This window comes from Centruroides vittatus, unplaced genomic scaffold (genome assembly GCF_030686945.1).
Source record: "Centruroides vittatus isolate TY-2023 unplaced genomic scaffold, ASM3068694v2 contig_426, whole genome shotgun sequence".
Classification (NCBI taxonomy): Eukaryota; Metazoa; Arthropoda; class Arachnida; order Scorpiones; family Buthidae; genus Centruroides; species Centruroides vittatus.
The window spans coordinates 1,156,295-1,175,914 of record NW_027122232.1 but is presented as its reverse complement, the minus strand read 5'-3'; the positions used below and the strand labels follow the sequence as shown (position 1 = coordinate 1,175,914).

The 19,620-nt window shown below is 29.8% G+C and overlaps 1 protein-coding gene across 1 annotated transcript in view; it reads left to right on the top strand.

Annotated features, from left to right (window-relative positions):
* Nucleotides 1-19,620, top strand: part of LOC136976879 (focal adhesion kinase 1-like) — a 128,436-nt gene that overhangs the window by 45,461 nt on the left and 63,355 nt on the right. Inside the window, 5 exon segments of the mRNA XM_067272250.1 lie at nt 2,749-2,930; nt 4,750-4,837; nt 14,296-14,372; nt 14,452-14,569; nt 19,551-19,619. Coding sequence (XP_067128351.1) covers nt 2,749-2,930; nt 4,750-4,837; nt 14,296-14,372; nt 14,452-14,569; nt 19,551-19,619 — 534 coding nt within the window.

Here is a 19,620-nt window from a genome sequence, read left to right as displayed (position 1 = left end):
CTTCAATACACTTTTTACAGCGATTCAATAGTGATTCAAATGCCTGCTCAAGCTCAATTTTCGGTATTGCCTCTAATATGCGCGTAGACTCTCTTTGGATGGTTTCAATATCATTAAAAATGCGTCCTTTCAACTTCATTTTCATTTTTGGAAATAAAGAGAAGTCACATGGTGCTAAATCGGGGGAATACGGCGAATGATTCAACACACAGACTTGATTTCGTGCCAAAAATTGACGAATAATCAATGATGTGTGACTCGGTGCACTATCGTGTAAAAAACACCAGTCATCAGAATTGCGATATTTTGGTCGAATTCGACGAATTCTTCTCATTAATCGTTGTAAAACTCCCAAGTAGAAAGCAACAGTAACTGTTTGACCCTGTGGGACGAACTCACGGTGGATGATGCCTTTGCTATCGAAGAAAACAATGAACATCGTCTTGATTTTTGATGGAACTTTTTGTGTTTTCTTGGCTTGAGGTGATGATTTTGACTTCCATTCGGCACTTTGACGTTTTGTTTGTGGGTCATATTGAAAACACCAGGTCTCGTCACCAGTAACAATTGATTTGAGGAAGGTTGAGCTGTTATTTGCTGCTCGTACAATCTCTCTGGAATGTTCTAGTCTCATCAATTTTTGCTCTTGGGTTAGTGTGTGCGGAACAAATTTAGCACAGACTTTTGTTTTGCACAAATCTTCTTTAAGAATTTGTCGTATTGTCTCTTTGTTAATGTTTAATGCCTGTTCCATCATTCTCAGTGTCGCATTGCAATCATTGGATACAAATTCTTGCACTTTTTGAATCGAATCTGCTGTTCGAATTGTTATTGGCCTTCCCACACGTTTGTCGTCCTCCAGTGATTGTCTGCCTTCCAAAAATCGCTTGTGCCACTCAAAAGTCTTTGACCGTGATAGACACTCGCTTCCATACACTTTTTGCATCATTTTGAACATTTCTGTGGCACTTGTGCCAAGTTTAGTGTGAAATTTAATAACAGCACGTTGTTCCATTATTGTTTTCCGACATGTAACAAAATAAACTGATAAACAAAATATCAAAAACAATGATAAATGTCAACCGATTTAAATAAAAGTTTTAGGTTATGTTCATATATGTCCAAACTTCATATGACATAAAATTTAAACAGATGTTGCTACTGGTTGCTGAGATATAGCTTCAGTCCCGGAATTTAATTGCCGCACTGTGTATTTTTTCATGTGGGAATAGATGAAAACTTATATTTGGCTCCCATATGGTTTGAAATTGCAATTTGGAATGCAACAGAAAGCTTTGCTATTCATCTTCACTGCTAACAATGCACAAGAATGATTCAAATGACCCAGATAAAATATTTTGTTTTTAAACACCAGAAGGTGATCATCTGGTGAAAAATGCACATAACTGCAAGAGACATAAAACTTTCAAAGACTTATAAGCTAAACCCTAAATTTTCAGAGGTCCAATTTTTGGAAACATTTGAGAAGTGGGTCCTATTATTTCGAGAAGGAACTGCTTGTGTTTAAAGCTATGTGCTCATCAGGTTTTGTTTGAATCAGAGACCCAAATGTCTGGCTCTTCCCTTGTTAGCAATAGGAATCATTTTTGAATAATTTTTTAATGAATAATTCTGAATAACACATTTGATCATGATGTTTAAACAGTGTTTCATAGGTTCTGTCATGTCAAAATTTTTGTTTTAGTCTATTGAAAAAAAAAAACAAAGTGAAGTCATCCCCAAAAATTTTCCCAATTTTCTGTCAGTCAATAAAAAATCCCCAACCTGGAAGCATTAGGAGACATTGAAAAAATTGCTTTTGGTTCTCAATGTCACTTTTTACTTTTCTGCCTGAACTTGCCACATGATGTCATGAAATCACTGGGGAAGCATATACTTTGATCTGATCTTACAAATCAATTCATCTAAAACAGTCTTTGTCACATAATACAGATTGCTTCTGTCATGTGTTTTAGTTGGCAGAAAGTATACAACTAGGATTGAATCTTATTTACATTGTGAATAAATTTACTCACAAAATGGGAGAATCCACACCATTCATTCTTGCCATACAATCTCACAAAGTTGTCTCTAAATACTTATTTTTTCTTATCAGTTTATCAGATATTTTAATAATGATGTTTTTACTTGTCATTTATAAGTTTCAAGTACAGTATTTTTCATTGTCAACAGTTAAACATATTTCTTTGCTGTCAACTATAAGCTTGACTTCAACCATGGTGGTCACCATCTTTAATCTTTTTTTATCCAATCTGAACAATTCTACTGTTTGGATTAGTTTGTTAGTGATCCAGTTGATCTTAGATGGCATTTGTATATGCAGATAGAGATTGATCAAATTGCTACAGTTTGCTTCTATACATGATTTGAATGATCAGAGTAATCTGTTTGATTCAAAAAGTATATACACCCTGTGTGTTGTGCACAGGACTCCCATTGTATGGAAGCTCGACATTTTGCTTTTTTCCAAAAGTGTGATTTGTGATTCAATTTCATCACCACTTGAAATCGTTAGTATTATATTTTTATTGCCACTTTAATAAAAATATCACCAAGTGGCGAGTTTGGTGCTATACAGTGCAATACCTGGATTATGATGGTTTGCTGAAAGTGTTTGTTTTACTGAATGTTTTGTCTTTTTATTTAATAAGTAATACCACAAGACAGTTGATTTTACATTTTATTAGTCGTTTTAATATGTCATAATAACTGCTAACTATATTTCAGGGTATAATACAATTAGTAACTGGAAAATTATCCGAACAAGATGGACCCCGTCCTTGTGAGGGCCTATATTCTATTCGTTTAAGTCATATGCTCTCTGAAGATGTATATTGGATGCATCCAGATGCTACTATGTATCAAGTGATTGAAAAATATAAATCTTTTAATTCCTTGGATGAATGGAGGTTTGTAAAACATAATTGTTTAAAAAATTATTGAATTTTATACTAAAATTTCTTAAATATCACTATAAGTGTCTGATCATAAAAAACTTTGAAACTGCTTCTAAGACAAACTATAATATTAAAAAACTGTGCAAATAGTTTGAATTTTAAATTAGAAATAATTAAAAAACTCTAATTTTTTTATGTAAAAATTCTTAATAGTTTTTAAAATAAATAAATTAACAAATAAGTTTTAAAGAAAATTAAAAAATATATAAAATGTATTTTTGAATGGTCATGTAGAATAAACAAACTTACATGTGGCACCATCTATTAATCTCATTTAATACAAAGTTAATTTTGGAATTTGTCAGATAGCAAGATCTGTAATGGAAACTCTGTGTAAACTATTTTTATCATATACTTTAAACCATATTTGAAATATTTCTAGGATTTTATAACCATTATCTAAAAAAAATGGGGAATGTGAAATTTCTTTTAGATAATAGGTTGTAAAATTATTTTTATAGTATTATTTTTATTACTTGTAAATATTACTTATTGGAAGAAAACTGCATAAATAATTATTGGGTTGTTCGGAAAGTAATTTTGTTTTTTTATTACTAGAGGAATTAGATGTATTTTTACCAGCCAATTTTATTTTAAACCACATTTTCATTATATACTTCAACAGCTGACATTTTAAGGCTTATTTGTAAAAAATTTTGTTTGGTTCTGTACAATTGTTTTTTTTTTTTTTTTTTTGGTGACCCATCAAATATGGAAAATCGAAAGCATCATTTTCGATACATTTTGCTTTTTTTATAACTAAAAAATCAAAATGCTGTTCAAACAAGAAAACAATTGTGGTACATGTTTGGAGAGGATGTATTGAGAGAAAGACAGTGCCAAAACTGGTTTACAAAATTGCGTTCTGGCAATTCTAATATCGAAGATACACCACATTCTGGATGGCCATTTGAAGCCAATGAGAACAAAATAAAGGTACTCATTGAAGCAATCTGACAACATGTATAACAACAAGTGAAATCACTAAGAGATTAAATCTGTTAAATTGAATCATTTATTATTACTTAAAATGAATCGGTTTCATTTCAAAGCTCGATTATATGGGTTTCACATGTTATTAACGAGAGATGCTCTCTATGGTGGAATTTAAAGAAATTTTTTTTTGAGCTTTTACCAGACAATTTAACAATTGATTCGAAAGTGTACTGCCATCGAGTAAACAAATTGAGTAATATCATCAAACAGAAAAGGCCAGAATTGATCAACAAACAAAGTGTAGTGTTTTACCATGATAATGCCAAATTTCACACAGGTTTGGTAACTTGTCAGAAACTGTTATAGCGTAGATGGGATGTGTTATCACACCAACCATATTTGCCAGATTGGGCACACTCAGATTATTACTTGTTCTGGTCTATATAAATTTTTTTTAACTGTAAGACATTTACTTGAAATGACAATGTCAAAAATCACTTGGATCAGTTTTTTGTGAACAATGATCAAAATTTTTATGAATGTGAAATCATGCTACTACCAGAAACAATGACAACAGGTATTTGACCAAAATGGTCAATATATAATTCAATAAAATATTTATTTATTATAAGAATATTACGTTTATTTTTCTATGGAAAAAACGAAATTACTTTCCGAACAATCCAATATTAGAGAAAATATTGTTTTTAAATATATATTTTTATTTTATTTTAAACTTTGATTACTGCCAACTATTTCAAATGAAAGTATATTACTTATGAAAAAATTAAAAATAAATATGTGAATATAATATAATAATGCTTTATATTTTTAGATATGAACTGAGGGTTAGATACTTACTAGAGGATATCCATGAATTATTCAATAAAGATAAAGTCACATTCCAATATTTCTATGAACAAGTATGTATGATTTAATGGTTAAATGATCATCTTACAGTGTTTTGGAATATGTAATGATGATTGTTTAGAAATTTCTTTTAATTAGAATTTAGTTTACTTTAATGTTTCTAAATGGTTTAATTATTTGATTGAAGGTAATAAGGAAAAGTAATTATTTTTTGATTATTTTAATAGTGGTCTTTAATTCATGAAGCCTTATCTATAGGATCTATAAAATTTTTATGAATTTAAGATTCTAGAACAAAGTAGAGAACAATCTGTGGTCAGATATCAGAGTTCAAAACTAAATGTATTTTAAAAAAAAGACTAAAATTTTATATTAATACTTAAGTTATACCTAAGTTATTTTTAATTTTTTAATAAGTATTATTTTCCTCATTTATTTATTAAAATATAATGCAAATTGTACTTCATAAAGGCAATAAAAAAAGTCTTCTAGCAAATATCGTCTGTGTTGAAAAATCTACCATAAAGGCTATATAAGAATAAGAAAAACAAGACACAATAAAACAATATGTAATTCAAAGAGAACACAATAAAACAATATGTAATTCAAAGAGATAGGTAGGTACAGGTATCTCCCAATTAATGTCAGTAACCCATTTCTGAACATCAGACATTCTAAGTGAAAATGTTAACTAGAAGCTAATTCTCATTTATTTTAAATGGCAAAAATTGTGTTACAGTGTCAATCAGAACCAATTTTTAAAATGTAACCAAAACGTAGTAAAATGCTTATATATATGGTCCAACGGGGATGTATGTCGTTATAGGATGGTTAATTAATAAATACATCAGTTTATCAGTTTTATTTTAGGAAGGGTATAACATATACTTGAGGACACCAATCACCATGTGGCTGTGTATCACTTGTCAGGTGATGCCATTTTTCAATAACAATAGAATGCAGTGCATCACACTTAAGTTGTTGAAACATTTTTTAAAAGTAATGATTTGTTGACTCACTCAGCAGAAGTTTGAACTCATTTTAATATTGTACATCTCAGCAGAGTTCCAAGCCAGAACCCTATTCTAAAGTGGATCCAAAACCTGAGAATGATATTCAGCATTGCCAAGGAAAGCTCATGGAGGTGAATGAACTGTTTGGACTTGTGAAAACATTGAACTGATGAGACAAGCTGTGTAGAATGGCTCTCATTGTTCAGTGGTAAGATACACTATGCTCTATTGATGTCAGATAGGTCAGTTTGAAGAATTTTACTTAAACCTAAATTATCACCAAAATAAGATCATGGTTGTCCAAGAGCTATAGCAAAATGACTTGGTAAACTGGAGAAATTTTGCAGAGGCAATAATGGAATTTTTAAGAGATGATGACGAGCAATGAGGTTTGCTTTCATGTCTCAGTTTGTGTTAAAGAATTTCCACTATTGGTTGTCAACAAATTCTAGGCAATGCCATCAATATTCCTTGCACAACAAACGTGTAACTGTATAGTGTGGGTTAGCAATGTTTGGCATAATTAGCTCTTACTTTTTTGAAGGAGATGACCAGTAAGTGACTTCACAATGTTTTGTTGGGATGTTGTACGATTTTTTATTGCCTGAACTGCAAAGCTGTGGCATAAACCATTGAATGATATGGTTTCAACTAGATAGGACAACTGCCCATACAGTGAGGCATTTAATGAATGAACTTTGACAAATGTTTCTGAGACATGCCATTTTTCTGCATGGGGACATAACCCCAAATTTTATTCTGTTTTCTATCTGTGACAGTGGAAAATGGACATATATAAAGGAAGAGATATTGGAGAAGCAGGAAGCATCAAACAAGGAGAAAAGTTTGTAAAAAATTTTGTGAAAGAAATTGAAGCTAATGGAAATATTGTGTGATAATTTTTTACTTGCTATTCAATGGTGAATTTTTACTGGCAAAAAGACTGATGCTTGTTGGTACAAACACACCCAACAGCCGTAAGTGAACGGGTTAATTTTAGTAGTGCCATCTCTTGTGCAAACTAATAATTAGAATAATATAATTTAGAATAAACTGGAAGAAAAGAATTAGCCCGAAGCAAACTTGAACCCCAACCCCCGCTTGCCGTGCGGATGCGTTGCCAGTTACTCTACCCAGACCTTCGTTCCAATCTCCTCTTCCAGCATATATGAGCATATATTATTCTAATTATTAGTTTGCGCAAGAGATGGCTCTACTAAAATTAAATGGCGAGGAAAACATTTTCATGGAAACCGCTGTCTTCTCAGCTTTGAACATTTGAAATTGTAATTGAAATTTGTTGATTAAAATGTCTATATATTGTGCGTATTTTTGAGAAGTAGTAACGTTTTCTTTTTCTAAATGTGGAAAGTGAGACACATTATTCTGCAAAAGATGCTGTTTCCACAATTTTAATTTGCGCTCAAAGCCCTGAATTTTATCATACAAATTGTGAATAAACTGTCCTTTGCCTTGAAGTTCCACATTAAGATCATTGAGATGCTGAGTCATGTCGATAAGAAACCCAAAATCGCACATCCATTCTTTATTACCAAAATGAGGAAAGTCATATCCCTTCATATCCAAGAACAATTGTATTTCGCTTTTTAAGTTGTATACTCTTTTTAGCATTGCACCTCTACTAAGCCAACATACTTCGGTATTAAAAACCATGTCGCCACATTCACTTTCTAAATCTTTCAGGAATTCTTTAAATTCACGGTGATTTAATGCGCGCGACTTTATAAAATTGATTAGTTTAATTATTGGTACTGTGACATTTGGCAAACTCAATCTTTTTGCACACAAATTTTTCTGGTGAATTATGCAGTGATTAACGAATAACAATCCTGTGACCTTCTTAATGTCTTGAAATAGCCTTCCCAATATTCCTACCTCCATGCTTGACATTGCTCGTGTTCCATCTGTCGATATACCAATAATCTTTTCTAACGAAATTGAAAAATTTTCCAACACAGACTTTAGTTCATCGTACAGGTCTTTGCCAGTTGTAGTTCCTTGCATTGGAATCAGTGAACCCAATTCTTCAGTAATATTAAATTTGGTGTCAATACCATGTAAAAATATAGCCAGTTGTGCTGTATCGCTAATATTGCAACTCTCATCAAGTGCCAAAGAACACTATTTGAATTTTGCAATGCGTTCATGAAGCGTTGTTGCTATGTTTTCGGACAAGTCTTCAATTCTCCTTGCAATGGTGAATCTTGATAAAATAAATATTATTTCAAACATTAGTTTATCAGGAAATGCTATTTCTGCAACAGCAGTTAGACATTCTTTTATCATCTTTCCATCCACAAAGGGTTTCATTTTTTTGTCAGTATTTGACTGACAACAAAACTAGCCTTTACTGCCGTATTTGATAAAATAGCTTGATTTTTAAAAATAGCCTGTTGGTTTCCCAAGTTTTTCTCCATTTGATTAAGCTTATCTATTCGGAGTTGTCCTGTTAAGTTTTTATATTGTTGTTCATGTTTTGTATCGTAATGCCTTTTTATGTTATATTCTTTTAATGTTGACACAGTCTCTGAGCATATTAAGCATACAGCTTTATCTTTGATGAAAGTGAAAAAATAATCAAATTTCCACTTTTCTTGGAAATGCCTGTGCTAATCCGCAATTTTTCGTTTTTTTTTTTTTTTTTTTTTTTTTTGTTTTTTTTTTGTTTGCTTTTCCGACATGCTATTATGGGATTAAAAATTTGAAAGTTAAAAAAATTTGTAGGAAAACTTAATTTTGAATTAAAAAAAACTCTAATATTACCTTTTTGACAATAATATTGCACTCACGCCTTTCAAGAAACACAAGAATTGCTAAAATTGCTAGTTAACAGCTTACCAGTCTGACTGATTGTGTGACAGAAGCAAACACAAACAAGCACAGACGCGGCGCATTCATATTGCATGTTTAAACAAGTGGCCGACAAGTGAGTAACTCGTCACAAAAAATTGTTTCGGTTTAGTATGTACTACCATTTTATTATAATTAATTTTATAACAATATATTGATGGGAGAAAGTCGATAAAATAAATTCAATTTTAGAAATGCTTGGCGGGCTGCATAAACATGTTTAACGGGCCGCGTGTTGCTCATCCCTGCTATAGATAATAAAATTCCTAAGTTGCGTACATATCGGTGGTCTCTCATTGAAAAAATTGTTCTAATTTTAAAACCATTTGAAGAAATTACTGTGGAAGTCAGCAACCGAGAAACCACCTCATCTTCAATAATTCACACAATAGAGACACTGAAATTATTCTTATTATCAAAAGTAAAGAGCAGTATTTCCATTAGTGGCATTAATACCACAATAGAAGAACTAGAAAATTCAATAAAAAAAAGATTTTCAGCATATATAGAAAACAAGTCCTTATGATTGTCATCCTTATTGAATCTAATAAAGATTCAAGATTCAAAATGAAATTTCAAAAGAAAGATATGGTAGAAGAAATAAAAAGATGGACAATCGATAGCTTAGATGACATTGATAATTCAAAATCTCAAAAAGAATTAAATTCCGAATCTTCCACTTCTGGAGATGATCAAGATGGAGGATAATCTCCAAGTTTTTCTAATTTATTTGAAATAAATGAAAGAATGAATAAGAGCATGTTTCTAAAAAGGAAGAAAGAATGAATCAAATGAACAAATGTTTCAATCAAGAATTAGAAAAATATTTACATTTACTCTTATACAAAGACATAGTGACCCATTTTTGTGGTGGAGAAGTTCAAAAGAATTTTTTCCTAATTTGAGCAAAATAGTTATGAAATATCTGAGTGCCCCAGCATCTTCCATTGAAAGTGAAAGAATTTTCAGCACTGGAGGTAACATTTATGAGCCGGCAAGAAATAGGCTATGCCTTGAAAATGGTGAAATTCTCATATGTTTGTATTACAACTTAAGGGTAATAAAGTTTGAATATTAAATTTTTATTTGTTTTATATATTTAAAGTTTAAACTTTAAATAAAAGATAGTTTTGAATAGGTTATATTATACCTTATGATATGTGTTGATAAAAGAAATAATTTAAGTTAATATTTTTTAAAATATTTAGTTTGTCATGTAATAAATAATAAATTTCTGTTATATATATATTATTTTTTATTACTAGCCTTATACATAACATTCTAACAAAAATATTAAAATGCAAAAATGGCCGATACCGATTAATCGGGGATATGGCCGATTACTTATTGATTAATTGGTGCATCCTTAATCAATGATAATCTAATAAATATATAGTTGTTCGAAAAACCTGTAATCCATGTAAATTCATAATTGAAACAAGCTTATTTCAGAAAACTTTTGTATTAGTATCTAATGCTCATGGGCTGTGCTAATACTAGACACAGTATATGTAAATATTCTAAAATTCTTGTTATTGTTCTGTAGCTGAATGCATAATAATTCTGATTTACTCCAATGGAATAAATCAGAATTATTATGACTAGCTTAATGAGATAAACTTCTTCATTGCAGTCATGTATTTTATCTTTATTCAATCTTAAAATTTGCATTATTTGGGATGCCTTTCAACATATGACTGGTTACTAGAATTATTTAAAAACAACCTTAAACTTTGTTTGTGATAACACATTTGTGGTGTAACATTATCTAGGAAACTTTATTGGAAGCAGATAGGACTGCTGCAAACGAGAGTGCAGTGTGTGCACAGCAAACAAGTATTGTCATCAAGGGGCACCAAAAAACATTCTTAATTAAGTACTTATGATTTAAATAATTAAATGATAAAAATAAAACATTATATTGAAAAAGTAAAATTGTGAACTTCAATATAATAGAAGTTCACAATTTTGCACTTTTATTATACAGGGTTCAAAGTCCATATATCCATAATTTTTAAATCACCTATTGTAGCACTCACCACCTAAAGGAAAGTGACTACAGTAGAGCATCGATTATCTGACCCCCCCCCAATCAACCGTCACATTGATTAATCGACCGTGCTCTAGTTGGCAAATTCAAATGTTTGCTAGTGATGTGGCGCTACAATATTTGGCTATGTCTTGGCTGCTTTAATATTATTTTTGTTAAATTTTTGCATGTTTTACTGACAACACTGGCTCGACCATGAAAGGGAGGCCAGTATTTAAATGAGGCTTATTTAATGACGCTATCCAATTGCTGTTTTTAAAACGTGTGCGAGATTTAGTGGCAAAAAAAGAGTGTCAGCTGTGAAGCAAAAGAAAATTTTGGACTTTTTTTCTAATGTATAAGCCTACTTTATGTAAAATATGTAACCTGAATATATTTTTTTTTGGTTTATATTTTTCAATATACAGTACAGTACTGTATTTATTTTGTGCAAAATAAAGAAATAATTTTTAACGATACAATAGCGACGATTATTATTTAAAAAAAAAAATTTGTTAGGTTTAACATCAATGAAAATTCAACTTGAAGTAGGTTAATAGCGATATACTAATATACTAATTACATGGGATATACTAATATACTATACTAATAATGTATTTTTTCACACTTTTTGGTTATTCGTTTTTTCAGTTATTCGACCAACCCCAGTCCCCAATTGAGTCGGATAATCGATGCTCTACTGCAGTGGTCCCCAACCCTATGCTCGCGGGCACCATAGCGCTCGCCGATCGTTTTACGTGTGCCCGCCGCTGTGAGACCACGATAAAAATAAAAATATTTTGGTTTTCAATAAAATGCTATGTAAAAGTTTTTTCATTTTTAATGATTAACCACTCAAAAGTAGAAATGGCGTCCAACACAGATAAAAGCACAAAGCGAAATGCGACCGATCTCTTTTTCCCCTCCGTCAAATCTTCACCAACCAAATTTCCCATACCTGAAATGAAATAAACCGGTTTGTTCTGAATATCATAAAATCAAAGTACAGATCACGACTTACAGATGAACACCTTGACGATTGCTTACGAGCAGGAATATCATCATACTCTTCTAATTATGAAGCAATGGCCAATGAAATGCAATGCCAAAAATCACATTTACTTTCAGATTTATATTTTTTATAAAGAATTTTTATACTCTGTAGATTTTGTATGCATTGTTTAGTAATTACTTGTTTTGTAAAAATTATTGTTAATAGTTTTGTGTATGTTTTATTACATTTTTGGAATTAAATGTTTTCTGTACATTATGTGTATGTATTATTAACTATGTCCAAGTATAAATTAACCTTGAAAAATAAATGGTGCCCATTGTCTGGCCGGTATTCTAGAATGTGCTCTTAGGTACAAAAAGGTTGGGGACCCCTGCTCTACTGTATATACAATCCATTGAATGTGATTTTAGTGTCCATAGCATCAAAATATGGAACTAAAGAAAACTAACTCAGAAACTAACAGAGATAGGCCAAAAGTTTTAATTACAAAATGAAAGAACATTGTTTATTTAGTACAACTACAAAACTGCTGAATCAAGTACATAACTGTACTTGATTCAGCAGAAACACTTACAGGAAAGAGCAGTAAACACTAAGAAAATAATGAACATTTATGCATAAAACAACATCTATGTAAGGCAAAGTTTGTACAACTCACTTACCATATAGTTGACTGTACATAGCGTTCAATTGTGTGCCATCAACAACAATGCACTTCTGGATTCAGGACAGAACTTCATCTTGTATAGTATAAAGTATTGTAGGAATTACAGGCATTGACAATGCTTCTATCTTTAAATCTGCTATGTTGGAAGATTCTGTAGCATATACTTGAGTTTTCAGGTATCCTTAAAAGAAGTCCATTGGTGTTAAATCAGGTTAACATGGTGGTCCTTTCCGTACAACCACCATATCCAATAACACTGTTGCTAAATGTGCAAGACAAAAACAAGTGTTTTGTGGCAGGACAATCATCATGTTTAAACCATATGCAAGGCAATGCATTCAAAGGAATAACATCCAACCAATTGTTTGTTGTACAGTTGCAGCTGCTTTTCTGTTGCTATCATGGGCTGGCTGCTAGAAATTGTTTTCCACTAACACTTTCTTAATGTGTTTGCTCTTTCCTGTAAGTTTTCCAGCTGAACCAAGTAAAGTTTTTCACAAAATAAACAATGATCTTTATTTTGTAATTGGACTCATTTCTTATCTGTATTAGTTTGAGTTATCATAGTTTTCTTTAGTTTGATATTTTGTCAGTAGGAATACTAAAATCACATTCAATGGATTATGCACATGGCCAATTTCCTGTTGGTACCAATTACTTTTGTGGCACTATGACAGGTGGTTTAAAAGTTATAGGGAGTGTATGGACTTTGAACCCTGTACTTATATTTATATGGATTTGTAGTATTGCATGATCAAACAGATGTAAAGTGGCCCTGGTGCCAAGTTCCTCATCCAGCAAGGAATAAATTTGTACCAACTAGTATTTAACAACAATGCCAGATATTCATACCATTCAAACTCAATTCAAACGAGTTTTGAAGACAATAAAAAAAAAGGGGGTATTTACAGTATATTTGCACTAATTCGATACAGTGCAATATCATTATCTTCCTGTAATGATATTTCCTTGAGTATAGTAAAAATATCAGTGAATGACAACCTCAGAGATGGCTAGTTAATAAGAAAAATGATGACATTGAGTTTTATTAATGATAGTGAGATGTATGACAAGTTTGTTTGAAACTGGCAAAGAATTGGTTCTTAAGATTTCTGATTGAAGATTTCTTTTTGAGATTTTTATTTGTGATTTAGTGAAATCATACTTGATAAATGTTTTGAATTAGTATTTTAAAATTTATTCTAAAATGATAATTTCAAAATACTTAACCTATTGAATTTTGGTAAGTTTGAGATTTGAAACTTTAAGTTAATGATGTCATGTTCTACAAACCATTTTTAAACCATTGATATGTGGGTTCATCTTTATTAGCAGGAAGAAATAGTGAACTGCATTAACTAGCTAACATTGTTTTAAAACAGTTTTTGTGAATGTCATTGTTAGCTTAATTAAATCATATATGCTAATACATTATGTGCTTTCAATGCAGCTGTTAGGATATTTCACACCCAGATGCCAGTCCTATTTTTTTGTATTTCCTTATGTACATCTTTTTATTTAATGCCCACTTTGCTAATTTTGGTTTAAAATTACTATCAAAGAATATGAACATTTGTTAACCGAATTTTTCAATGTTAAAAAGTTGAAAATTTGCTGGATTAAACATGTTTATTTTGATGATAATTACGGAGTTGGTAAGGAGTATGATCATCATCTCTATGCTTTGTTTACTGCATATTGAGATTTCTATTATGGAAATATTTATTGTTTGAGAAGTCTTCAATAGTAAGTTGCTAGAAATTATTATAAACAACTTTAAAAGTAGCAGAATATCTTACTGTGAAATGATATAAATTACTTATTTTTCTAACAGACAATAAATATTTAAAATTAATATTTATGTAAAAAATTATAAAAGTTTCTAATACTTGTATTTAAAATTTTTACTTTTAAAGGTGAAAAATGATTATTTAAGGTTAGAATCTGGTATTGATCAAGATTTAGCTTTGCAACTCTGCTGTATAGAAATCAGGTAAAAGTTTTTCCAGCGATTTAATTATTTTTTGAGTAATTTAATTAAATTTTAAAATGCTTTGCTTAATTGTTTACAGGAGGTTTTTCAAAGATATGACTCATGTAGCATTAGATAAAAAGTCTAATTTTGAATATTTAGAAAGAGATGTTGGCTTACATAAATTTCTTCCTTCTTCAGTAATTACAGGAAATAAGGTAATTATTTAACAACAATAATTTAGTCTTTTAACAAATAAAATTTATAACACTTTTAACAATTAAATTAAGGCAGATAACATAATGCTAGATATAACCAAACGATGATATATGTAATTATAATTATATATTCTGTTTTACTATTTATATTTTTTATTGTTTTACTATTTTATAAATTTTTGTTAAACATTATTAAAACTTAAATATGTTGCTATACTGTGCATTTTCACATACATATATAATTGCATCTTGAGAGTTTTGAAATTTAATTAATTAGTTTTGAATTATGTTTATTGTAAAGAACAATTAAGTGACTTTAGCAAATTGATGGTATTTGTGAGTCATCCTCTTACATGTTGTATTGCTTGCATGTCACTTTTCAATGTTGCATTGCATTGCCTAACATCATTTTGTGTCAGAGACAAAATAATACACTTATCAAAAATACAAATTCAAAATTTATTTGAAATTTTTCAAAATTTTGTTAAAATAGTACTATTAATGATTTTGGTTATTATTGTTACATTAAAACTCTAAAATTTAAGAAGTAATACATAATACAATTTACTTTCTTTCACTTAGAACCTATTTCATAGGCTTGCCATTTTTTTTACAAATAATTATCAGTAGACAACACTTTCTGGAACCTTTTACCGGTGTTAGACACAAAACGAAAAATTTCCGTTAACGTTTTTGAACTTTGTAGTTCTTCTTCAGACGGTAAAAAACGAGGAACGCAGATCGAATAAAAGAACGAGTTATTTTTAAACTGAAATCGAATGCTTCATGATGCAGCTGGTCAGACATGCGCATACGGTGCAAGTAGATGGCGATTAAAGGTCCGTGTCGATGAGGGTCTGCCAGGCGGTGGACAAATTGAGTTCCTCTTTATAATTAATGCAGGTGGCGGTGCGGCTGTGTTTGTAAATGGAGATAGCCTCCAATCACCTCAGATGTTCAGGGTGAGGCGATGCGATGATAAGCCTGGCTTGGTTGAGGGCTGCTTCGATGTCCGGATCGGTGGTGTAAGTTGAGAGTGCCGTAGAATTTCTCTCATGCAGAATATCAGCATTACTGGTGTTAGACGCAAAACAAAGTTTTTCGTTTTGCGTCTAACACCAGTAAAAGGTTCCAGAAAGTGTTGTTTACATCCCCGGTGTTCCTTGATGTATGTAGATAATTATCAGTAGTTCATGAAACTTTGTATTTGAAGCCATCTTCTCAATACAAGTTAAGCTATTTACCAATTTAGTTGTTTTATTGATGTTCCGTATTGAATATTATATATATTTTTTTTTTTTTGTACTTTTATGCCATGTTGAATTTGTTATTTCCATCTATTTGTCCTCATGCCAATATAACACCGACATTCATTTTGTTACACTCACATTTTGGATTTTTATTCACCCTAAATATAACTTTATTTTAATATCCTTTTGTGAAAGCTTTTAAAATATAAAATACCTTATTTTGATAGAATACAAACATCATCAACTTCAGATGCAGACAGATTCCAAAATTTGAATGACAAATCCATTTTCCACAAACTTTTCCATCAACACAAATTCTCAAACTGAAGACTAATTTGCATATCATGTAATGTTAAACATAATATGGCATATTTAGTTTCTTAAAAATAGTTATTCTGATTTTATAAATGAAAAATATTTTTAAATGTTATTGAAATAAATTAATCTTAACTAAATTTCACACATATCAAAGATTTAATTATTTCACTCAGTTATCCATTAAAACTTGTCTACAGCATTTTGTAAGCAACACAATAGAGTACAATGGATATGTTAAAACAAAGTGATACATGATGCAATATATGGGAGGATAACCTTAAGGTACCAAAGTGAATAGAACAAAATATTCCATAATAGTGAGGTTGAGGCCGAAGTTTTAAACGCGAAAACGTATACATTGGATGTTCATCGCCGCTTTCCTGTAAGCCTAGAAGTTTGACAATGGCATTTGGAATGTCGAGCATGATTGCACTGACTTTCCCAACACCATTGTCAGACTTCTAGGCTTACAGGAAAGTGGCGCTGAACATCTGACGTACATGTTTTCACGTTTAAAACTTGGCCTCAACCTTGCTAATATTTATTGGACATTTCTGGAGATATTATTGATTTGTATTTATTTTTAAGAAATAGAATATTCTGTTTTGTTTTTTGTTGCTGCTGTTCTTATCTTCTAACTGATAAATAAAATTTTGTTTAGAATTTAAAATATTTAGTAACTAAAAAATTACTTAAAACTCTTATATATATATATATATGACTATTTAATTGACATTGAAAGATTTTTATTTTTTATAAATATACTTCAAAATATGATGAAAACTTATATGCTTTTTAAATTATTTTTTGTTGATGCTACTCAAACTGATTTGTAAATAGTTAATTACTAACTGCAATAAGATTTCACTTTAAAATTTCATAATTTTATATGTAATATTAATAAAACTATTTTAAAATGTATTACATTACTTTATACTTTTCTTTTTCTTTATTATTTAAACACTTAGTGCCAGAGGTTGACTGGTAATCAAAATTAGCCTAGAAAATTACTTGAAAACAGATCACAAACCCATTTTTTCAAAATGATTAGAACCAAATTTTGTTGTTACATTTTTCTTACTAATTGAATCTTAAAATCAAAATTTAAAAAAAACTATTGTATTTGAACATTGTTCTGTTTTATAATTTTTATGTAATTTAAAAAAATACTGGTTTGCAAGGGATTGAAATAAAAAAATCTAGTCTGTGAACACAGTTTGTGAAGCATTGTTTTATATTATAGGTAATTTTATACAAAGTTCTCTAAAGACATAACTATTCTTTATAATTTATAATTAAATATTAAAATGAACCCCATAAAATGATAGTATTTATCTTAAATGTTAATTTTTTAATTAACTTTGTTAATTAATTGAACTTCATGTCCAGTTGTACTGTACTTTTAATGAATATTGATACATAGATAGTCAAAAAATAAAAAAATTTTTGATCAGTTATTGTTACTGTAATTTAGTGTAATTGATTGAATTTTCAAATTATTGGAAGAAAAATCTTTATATAATATACTAAATACAGAAAAATGTATTACAGGTATGTTATCAAATTAAGTAATATAGAAAAAGTATAAAAATTTTGTAAAAATATTCAATGTTATAATATCTAATATTTACTATAACAAGTAATTATTTATTGTAACATCGTCACAATGCCAGGCTACAATTTTTAATCATATTTTTAATTTTATTTAAATTTAAAATATATGCTGTCCACCTCAAATTAGTAGGGGCTTTCCCCTGTACATCATACTTTTCCTGTTAGCAATAGTCATGCTAGTCATCTATCTAACACTTTTCAGGAGAAAATTTTTGAATTAAATAACATGACTTCCAGTTTGCATTGGATATTTATATATAGTTAATTGGGGCCGCCTGCTCCTAAGGTTTCCATATCTGGTCTTGTCTTTCATCTATCTATCTCCATTCTTGAGATTAAGGAAGGATTCACAGACATACGATAGTGGAAATTTATAGGTCTGCGGTTTTCTCAAATTGCAGTCCAATAAATTTTTGATATCTAATAACATCATAGATATTATAGAAATTTTTACATATTAAAATTAATCTAGTAATTTATTACATTATGTAGGAAATTTTCTACTATTTATTTGCAGTTAAAATTTATAGTGATGATATTCATAAAATTAGTAATCTGAAAAAAGCACTATTATTTTATAATAGTCAAGAAAATTCAAATTTTATTATTCATTACAAAGAGTAAGGAATGAAATTTAAAGTATATGCAATTATATGTGAGTATGTGCATAATTCACTGTAATAAGTGTAAAATTTATTCATTTTTATAACCACTTAAAAGGGAGGTTTTTGGATGAATAAATTGAAATGTTATGTCCTTTGAATCTGATGCTCACGCAAGTTCAAGAATTATTTAGATGGTGATTAATTCTTGAACTGTTCAGAAGAATTCAATAATTACTCAAAAGGTGAGTAATTCTTAATTCAGGTGAGTATTGGATTTGAAGGACATAACATTTTGGTTTATTCGTCCAAAAACCTCTCTTTTAAGTGGTTATAAAAGTGACTGATTATATCTGACAAATATTGCTAATTTTAGCTTCGTATTAAAATTTATTTATTTAAACAATTTTCATTATATGTAATAACAAAGATATAAATTTTATTTATGTATAATTTAAAATGTATAATTTATAATAGTTAATACGAGAGAACTAAAGTTGAGTTAGTGAAAAATTCAAATTCCAAAGGATTAAAAAATAAATAAATAAAAATAAATGTTTGGATCTTTACATAAACAGTACAGTCAAACCTGTTTTTATGCGCTCTTTTTATGTGCGATTTTTATTTGTGCGATTTTTTTAATGCGAATTTTTAATTTATGCGGTTTTTTTTGTGCGATTTTTTTTTTTATTTGTGCGGTATAGTTGGCGACTAGTCTCGTGCGATTCGTCATGTCTCACGTTAACTTATTATAGCTAAATAAACTTATTATAGCATAAATGCACTTATTATAGTAATATTATTGCATGAATATGCGAAAAATGAAATAATTTACTTTTTAAGTCTACAAAACACCACCTGGACAAAAATATGTAAAACAGACGATAGACCAGACAATGCAGTCAAGTGCTGACATCTGTTGTCAATAAATTCTATTTCGTACGGTTTTGAGTTATTTTCTATGTGAGACTTTTTTTATGCGGTCCCTGTTGACCGCATAAAAAAATATTTTTTAATTGTGTTGCGAAAACTATTTTTTACAGCCATTCGTGAAGTTTCGTGCTATTTTTTTTAATGCGGTTCCTATCCCCCGCATAAAAACAGGTTTGACTGTATATTTAAATTATTTATTATGTTAAGTTTAATTGTAAAATAGTTCTTATATAAAACAAATTAAATATTTAAATTATTTTTTAGCCAAAAACATTGAGAAAATTGATTCAAGGTCATTTTAAAAAATTTTCTTCCTTAAATGAAACTGATTGCA